The 8,657-nt window shown below is 39.0% G+C and overlaps 1 protein-coding gene across 1 annotated transcript in view; it reads left to right on the top strand.

Annotated features, from left to right (window-relative positions):
• Nucleotides 1-1,578: 1,578 nt before the first annotated feature.
• The window catches only part of LOC104628269 (F-box/WD repeat-containing protein 8-like), a 34,543-nt gene continuing 27,464 nt past the window's right edge, over nucleotides 1,579-8,657 (top strand). The window contains 3 exon segments of the mRNA XM_010296796.1: nucleotides 1,579-1,659; nucleotides 1,730-1,834; nucleotides 8,574-8,657. The exon segment at nucleotides 8,574-8,657 is cut by the window's right edge and continues 15 nt beyond it. Coding sequence (XP_010295098.1) covers nucleotides 1,579-1,659; nucleotides 1,730-1,834; nucleotides 8,574-8,657 — 270 coding nt within the window.

Below are 8,657 nucleotides of genomic sequence, written 5' to 3'. Positions count from 1 at the left end.
TCAGCTACAGTTTGGAAGCAATATATTCATAGCGGTGCTTGTGCCTGAGCTAGTAAGCCTACAGCTAAAAAGCCTTGCCGAATGGCTCATTGTTTTTATTTTTGTTTGGGCAGCGCATTGCTCTAGAATGGTTATGCAGCTCCAGGATTCAAGATGGTTCACATCTGGCCACGTTGAGGTCTGTCTGCGTGTGGCCACAGAGATGTGCTCTCAGAGTTCCTTTTTTTTTTTTTTTTTGGGTGTCCACGTTGGAAATAGATGCAATTTAAGTCACATGAAAGCAAACAATCTTCTTGCAAATCCACAACAAAGAGTGGAGCCAGTGGCCCTCATGCAGAGGGAAAGGAAAAGGAGCTGTTTGCGCAGGAAAATTGCGCACGAGGAGGGAGGGGAGCAGGAAGGGTGGCCACAGGTCTAGTCTGAGTTAACTGTAGAACAAGTGCGAGCTTCCAGTGTTTATAAACTGGTGCTGTTTTGCTAAAAAGACCTCATGGGAACATTGCCCATATTTGTGCTGTCTAAACACATATCTAGTGTAGAATACCTTTTACATTAAGCACTTTCACACAACCAATTCTACAGTAGTTCTCCTGTGTAACTGTGCTTTAAATAAACCCAGCATTGCCGGCTTTTGCCACTTCATTGGCACTGCAAAGTGTCCAGGTTTAATTAGCAAGGAGTAGTTGTAGAAGAGACCTACGAAGAAACAAAGATATCAGAGCTAGAGAAGTGCCAAGAGGCAGGGGGTGGTTTGGGGTCTGCCTGACTTTCTGTCAGCAAACAGTGGAGTCAGGTTTTAGCTGAGCAGCTGATTTTGTGCATTGATTGAGGGGGTTGATTGAGCGTGATCAGGTGTTTGGAGGGGCTAGAGAAATCAGGAGAAAACACTGGAGAGCAAAACTTCAGAATGGGTGACATAGAAATGGTCAAAATGGGCTGATTTTGCTCTTGCTATGTTATATATAGAATAAAAATTTGGTCTATCCAGACAGAAATGAGGTAGAGGACAAATCTTGATGCAATAACCGTAGGAAGATTATTTAATAATTATGTAGTTAAAACAAACAAAAAACCCTCTAGGAAAAATATAAGTGCAGCATTTAGCTGTTAGATAAGTGATGGATTCTTTGGTTTTAATTTTTTTTTAGATACTTAATCAGTTAAAGCAGCAACTCTTCAAGCATATTTCTTATTAAAAAGACATTTTTATGTTACTAATGAAAGAAGCAGTAGACTGTAATGTCTTCTCCATTGAGTTTTATATCAAAATAGTAATTCATTTTCCATCATCTGTATTTGAAATCTTGTAAGTGAAATTAATATTGGGCATATGTCTTCAAAGTGCTTACTTGTGTGGTCTTTTTGGTGCTGAAACCTTAGGGAAACTTTTCTACTGGAACTTGTGTCTTGCCTTTCTGTGCCATCTGACTATATATAAGCCTTACAGTTCTCCACAATTTGCTTTTTAGCTCCACTTAGCCTTCTAATATTCTTTATCTGATATGACTTGGAGAGAGCAAAGAGTAGCTTGGGCACAGTCATGCTGGCATGATCTGTCTGATGTTGTGCCGTTACGGGATGGCGAGGCAGAATTACTGCTGCCTTTTGTTATGGAACTGTGATGGCACTGAGGCTACAACGTCTGTTCTTCGTACTGTGGTAACTTTTGCTACTATCTAGCTGTGCATCAAAGCAGCCTAACAAATTATTTTATTTTTATTCTTTTCAGAATGAAATAAATGAGGTTCCTTTCTTTGATATCCAGCTGCCTTACGAACTGGCACTGAAGATATTCCAGTACCTGGGCAAGACTGAATTGGGAAGGTGTGCTCAGGTAAGTGCTGCTGACAGACTGCTTCTCTGATACCGCATAAAATTGGCTGATGTATTCAAGAAACAGTCAGGCACCTTGATGTGGGGAAGATGTGTTGCAACCCTAGTAGCTCAGCTGATTGTGCTTTTACTTATTGGAAATACTTCCAAAGCTGAATATTGAAAAAATAATAGTAAATGAGCTGGATTTATAGCTTGCAGTTGAGTAGAGTTAAAGAAAACATTCGTGGCTTGGACATAAGTGAAGCCTTAAAATTTAAAATAAATACTTGCGAAGATCTTTTGATTCAAGTGAATGTGCTGAGAAAGGAGTTGAGTGTCTTGCTGCAATGTTTACAACTCGGCGCTTTACAGTGCTAAGGGCATGGCAACAACGCTGTTTCCCCCCATTTTTCAGTATGTGATTTGAACCATAGAAATTGGGAGTAGTGACTTGTCTGTAGTGATTTCATGTGAAGCTAAATGATACCAATTTCTGCCTTGCCCCAGCAAGGGGTTTATGTTTTTCTTTGGTGATACTTTAAGATAATGCTTTCACCAGTTTGTACACAGACATGGTCCTTACCTTATGTGTGGTTGTAAACTGCCTATGTTAGTGAAGCTACTTGAAGAAACACACACACAAACACCTGACTACACTTAGGACTCTTCAGGCAACACTACTGAGCCTCTGTCTCCTTTCTTCAGACATTGAGTGATGAATCTCCTCTCTGAATGAGTCTCAAAAGCAAAGTTAATTGGCAAGTGCCAGTTACCTTGTGAAATAAAGTAGAATATTGTGGATATTGCTTGCCAGCTTCTCCCATGGCCACTATTTAGAGTTTCAGGCTGGTGTTCATTGAACTACTATGTACAAAGCACATCTTGCAACTTCACAAAAATCCGAGCGAAACCATTCTTTGTGTTACACTCGAACCATGCCCTGGATGGTTTGTCAGAGAAAGAAATGTTAACATGTAAAAATTGAAAAGTGACAGCCAGGGTATAGCTTTGTTGTGGATGGTAAACTAGACACAAGTATTAGCCAAATGGCACATGCATTGAAATGAAATTGGACTTTTAATGTTCAGTGTGAGCAAGTGGTAGTGTTAAATAGCTACAGGTGGTTATTGCTTAAATCTTTGACTTGCTAATGCCTTTTAGGAACAAGGACTGTTAGAAGAAAAATAAATCCTCTTGCAGGGCCTCTGTTGCAGAGGAAAAAAAATTCTCTAGGATTTTTCTTTGGTGCCGTCCAGGAGACGGAAGCTTTTGGATATGCTCAAGTTTTTCATTTGAGGTAGAGCTATAGGATCAGTAAAGGCCATGAAATGGAACAGGATTGCATTTTTGAAGTGGATTACTTTAAGATTATTCTTTCTCTGTTTTTTTTTTCTTCCTTAGGCATGATGAATTTACCTCATGGCGTAGTAAAAAGATTGTCTGATGAAGGGCTGCTCCTTTTCTCTGCGCTTGGGTTGCACTTGATTTCTCTTTCACTCGCTTTGGTTTTTTAACTTGAACCTGTTCTCATAAGATGTGTTTAACACTGAGAAAATTTTCCACATTTCTCATTCGCCTTCTAAGACAGAGTCAGTTGATTCTACTCACCAGCTGACAGGTAGCTGAGCAAATGCCCAGTGTTTTACAAGGCTTTCCAAATGAGATGAATACCCAATGCTTTTAGTGCAGAGCTGGCTTCTTTTTAAGTGTTCAAATAAAATGCAAAGCAATAAAAATAAATACCATTTTCATTTTTCTCTTGGTGATTTTGTTTTTGAAGGGGGGGAAGCCCTCTTCTGTGAAATGGAAAGCCCTGCTGCTTTACAGTGTTATCCTAGAAAGGTTTTTTTTATTAAGGCGCCTTGGGATTTTAGTGAAATTGGGCCAGTTAGTGGAATTGGCATCATGAACTATGTGAGTGCCTTTGGAGAAAACCTGTTTGCTTAGTTCTTTATGCCAAGTTGGTAACCAACAGTAAAGTAGCCTGACTGTGGAGCTTCTTTGAGATTTAATCACACCACTGACTGCTCTGGAGAACTTTAATTTCACCCTGATATTTCCCCCTCCCTCTCTTCCCCACAGCTTTTCTTTGATTTTTGGAATAAGTCCTATAAAACACAAACTATCTATATGGCACTTGAAGTACGAAAGCCATGTGCAGCACGTAAATTATGGTGTCATCAGTTCCTGAGCTCTGTTGCGCTCGCAATAGTTGAGTGATGTTCAGTAGCATCCAGCAGACCAGTCCCTATTGATATCCTGCTTATAATACAAGGAGAAAGGTATCCAGGACTTAATGTCTCAGCAAACCATTTTCCCTCTGCTTTATGCCAGACCTACAAGCAACTTTTGATTCTGTTCTGACCATTGAAAGAAATGTCTATGCTATAAGCGACTCGCTTGTGACTTCTGTGATGAGGTGTTGGAGAACAGTCAGTTCTTCCTCCTGGTCATGATGTAGAGGGAAAAGAAAAACAGTCGCTTGGGACACCAGAAGTATGACAAATTGAAATGCAGTAGAAGTTCTTGTGTTATTTGGGACTTATATTGCAGACATCTGCAATTAACTTCGCTCACGGCCTGAGGACCTGGCCTTTAAACTCTCAGATTTGTGGTAAGGTGGTGTGTCTAGTCTATGAATTTCTCATATACTTAGAGTTGTTACTGCTTTCTAGTAAATACTAGGGACTGCATAAATTGCATTTTGCAGCGTGAAATACTTGACAGTATGTACTGAATTTCAGCTACTACTAAAACTGCTAAGGTAGTTTTATTTCTGGATGGATCAGTGGGCAATTGCCTTGAACTGTTAACATTTTCATCTGAGAGATGTTTGCCAACACAACAATTGTGTATGTATCTAGGACAAGGGAGACTGTTTCTAGGAACTTAGGAATGAATTATCTTGCATAAATCAGGAAATTCAGAAGCTTGCCTCTAGAGCTTCTGGAGTTGTCAAACTCTTAGGCTTTTAGTGTTTATACACTTAAAAAAAGAAAATCTCATGTATTTTTTGAGGATGCTTTTGCATCAAGGCTGTATATGGGTAAAAGTAGGCATCCATCTTCCTCATAGTTTAGAGATAGAGCTGAGAAACGGATGGATAAGGATGTCCTGGGCTCAGGATAAAACTTTAAATAACATTATAGCTGTGAGTTGAAAAGATGAGCAGCTTCCACCTGGTAAATATGCATCTGAATGTCTTTGGATTAAATATTATTTGTTGCTACATGTTGTACTGAATTGAAAGTCCGGGTACTTCTAATTGAGGCCCCTGGCTTCAGTGAATGAACCTTGAATATGTCTTTGACTAGGAAAGAAAATAAACTTAATGAAACAAAGACAGTTATCAGATGGAGAGGGATGAATAAACCTTCATTGGGATTTGAGCCAGTTGATTTAGTCAGGATTAGAAGAAATTTAGGATTTGATGGAAGATGTCGGGGTTGTTTTGTTTTTTTTTCTGGGGCAGGGGAGGGAAATCCCCCAAAGGCAAAACCAAATGGCAAAACCTGTGTCAGCAAAAGCCTTTGAAGTCCTTCAGAACATTATTACTTGCTGAACTATAAGATATAAAACTATTCCTGTGTGGAGCTCAAGGGAAGCCAAAGTTTCTTTGCTGAGAACAGTTGAGAACTGTAGTAAAAGGATAATAGGAACACTAAAGACAAAATTAAATTGGGGACTCTAAATCTATAAACAACTCTGTAAGATGCTGTCATTGATTGTTGTTGGAATTTCTACATAGTGTAGATTTGGAAAGAATTATGCTCATAGTTTAATAAGAGCTTTGAGTGTCTCAGCTACTCTCCAAACAAGCAGAATGTATGGATGTGTATAAATAAAGCTGTAATGCTCTGGCTTTCGGGGCCTCACCTGAAACACTTAAGTCAAGCAGATCTAATAAAGCTGACTTCAAGCCAATGGCTGGTTTTAATGTGGCAGCTCACAGTGGTGCTGTAAAGTGAAATGCTTGAGACACTTTTATTAGAGATTTCTTGCAGCTGAGGCTCGCTCAGTGGGGCTTTTACAAGGGATTGTCATGCCAGTTTTGGTGCATTAAGAAGAGGCTGCGTTAGGGACCCTTTGGAAATTCATGCTTGTAAAGCAGCAGGATTCGATGTAATTTGATTAAAAAAAAAAATCATAATAGGATAGGATCTTTATTCCCCTTAAATGTTTGTTCCTGAAAGTTGAAAAGGGAGTCTAAATTTTATATAGTCACCCCTTCTCCCCCCCTTTTTTTTTTACTGTCTTTATAAAATGCTTTTAAGACCTCGAAACTAGAAAGGTCTGTACAATATTGTCTATTTTGGCAAACTCCAAAGGTGTGTGTGGCTTTTTGTTTTGTGTGGTTTTGGGTTTTTTTAAAGCAAGGCAAAAGTTGGTGTAGTTTGGCTTTCTTTGCTTCTGCTTGCGCGTTAGCCTGTCCTCTCAATGTCAGCAAAAAAGTGCTGCTGTTACGGGAGGGGGGCAAAGGTGCCGTTACTGTTGACCAGGCTTGGCCAGGATGCTCAACTCCTGCAGAGCAGCTGCTTTTTTTTTTTGTGTCAGCAAAAAGCTGTGTGCTTTTTCTTTTTTTTTCTTCTTTTTTTCTTTTTTTTTTTTTTTCCAATAATATATGGATTTATATTACTTTAAAATCAAATTGAGAACAAATTTCCCATTAAACTGTAATGGTTTGAAATTTGGATTTTGATTTTTCTTTTTTTTTTTTTCTTTTGAATTTCCTGACTGTGTCCCTGTAGGGCCAGGAACATTAAGCACTGGTTTTTTTATTACACAATGATGTATAATGCTAGAGAAGACTCAGTGCTGTTTCTGTCATTTGTAAGGCATTATGGCTGCCCTTTCCAGGTTGTTTTCTTTGTCTGATGATGGGAGTTGTGTGTGTCTGCTAGTTTGAGTTGAGGTCTCTTGGTGACTAACTAAAATGAGTTCTGCTGCACTTGGATATTGCCGATTGAGAGCTGCTCTTGTATGTAGATATCAAATCTTTAAAAACCTATGCAGGCTACTCAGTCCATCCCCCTTTTTTCATATTAAACTTTTTTTTTTCCTCTTCCCTGGAAGAAACAGGTCATGAGAGATGTCTTATGATGCAATTATTGATTCATGGGATGTTGGTTTTTGAGAACAGTAATGATACGTCTGTCTTTACAGCAAGACCAACGGGCAGCACAACATAAACAGGATGACTAGAAGCTTCATAAATTTTCAAGGGGAGACCAATGCCGTTCATTGCAGAGCATACTGTCCCGCTCTTTGGGGGTTGTATAGTATGCAAGGAGGTTTGGGACCACATGTATAAGATGTTTTTGCGCTTATTGTGACCCAAGGAGACCTGTAAGTCTCGGGGTTGTGTTGATGGGTGCTTTCTGGACCTTAGCTGCTAACTCCCTGCGGTGTTGTGGGTGCTTTGGTTGGGCTGACTGGTCAGTCTTGGCCTGTTGCTGTGTTTAATAAGGCAGACTAAGGCATGCTCTTCCAAGTCATCCCATGTAAAACTTTACAGATCACATTAAAAACTCTTGAGATAGCTTGATTTATTTAAGGTGGAGGGCGTTGCTTTCTGAACCTCTCTGTGAGCCTCACTGCACGCTTTGTTGCTCCAATGGCTTGTGTTCTGCATGGACTTCTTGCAAATCTGTACCAGCCAAAAGGATCGCATACTTGCAGTATTCCTCATGATATATAATCTTGTGAAGCTATGCTTTGTATTTGAAAGCTGTGGTTTTAAGAAGCCTGAAGCAAGGTGTGCATGATAATGATAAAATACAAAGGAGATTAATCTCATGAAATAGAGAACAAGTAATAGTTCGTCTTTCACCCCACTATGCCATGTTGTCTGTGTGTAAACGTGGAATCAATGGCAAGTAAACACGAAGAGATGGTCCCGTGAGAGTTTGTATCAATGGGAGACCTAGATTTTTGGTGTAACCTTCATGTCTGTTTCGGTTCTAGATGCTTAATCATAAGTTGCTAAAAATGATGTCAGTCTGAGAAGGTTTTTTTCATCTTTTGGAAATGGCATACCATTGATTGCTGCTTTCACTGGTAGCCGTTTTCATTGGTTACATCTGTTTTCTTAAATTAAGAATTACAGAGAACAAATGCTACTTAAGTTGGCTCTTACCACTTGAATCTTTAATTCTAAGCCCAGAGTTGATTATGATGAAGCTGTTCTCTCTGAAATGGACAGCAACTTGAGGCTACTTGAAAAAATAATTCATTCCTATTTATGCATACTGTAATACAGGAGGTTATTAATCACTAATGCCGTACACCTAATCAGGCCTTATCAGTAGCCCTTTAGAGATATGATGGTGTCATCTGAGAGGTTTTCTTAGCTAGCTTTCTTGGCTACAAGATATGAAAATAAATTCTTTTTGCTCTAAACTTACAATGCTGTCTCACTTGTTCTCTAGCTTCTTTTCCCTTCCAAACTTTCTAACACGCTGATACTTCAGGATGGCACTGTGTCCACTAAACACTGGTATCCATGTTTTGTGGAGTTTTAGTGGAGTAGAAACTCAGTTATTTTCAAAAGAATCCACAGTAAGCAAGCATTTTGTTAAAGTTTTTTCTTTTTTTCCCCCGTACTGTCAGTAGTATGCTTGTTTAAATAAAAATTTAGTCTCAGTGTAGGCCTACATTGTTTTATATGTGTATATTTTAGATGTTATTTAAATAATTTTGTATGAAATCTAATTTTTACTTACAACGTTATTATATATATATATAAACTTGATTTCTAGGTCAGCAGGACATGGAAAGTACTTGCAGAAGATGAAGTGTTGTGGTACCGGTTGTGTCAACAGGAAGGATATCTGTTAGATACA

This window comes from Phaethon lepturus, unplaced genomic scaffold (assembly GCF_000687285.1).
Source record: "Phaethon lepturus isolate BGI_N335 unplaced genomic scaffold, ASM68728v1 scaffold16701, whole genome shotgun sequence".
Lineage (NCBI taxonomy): Eukaryota > Metazoa > Chordata > Aves > Phaethontiformes > Phaethontidae > Phaethon > Phaethon lepturus.
This window is presented reverse-complemented; position numbering and strand designations above follow the sequence as displayed.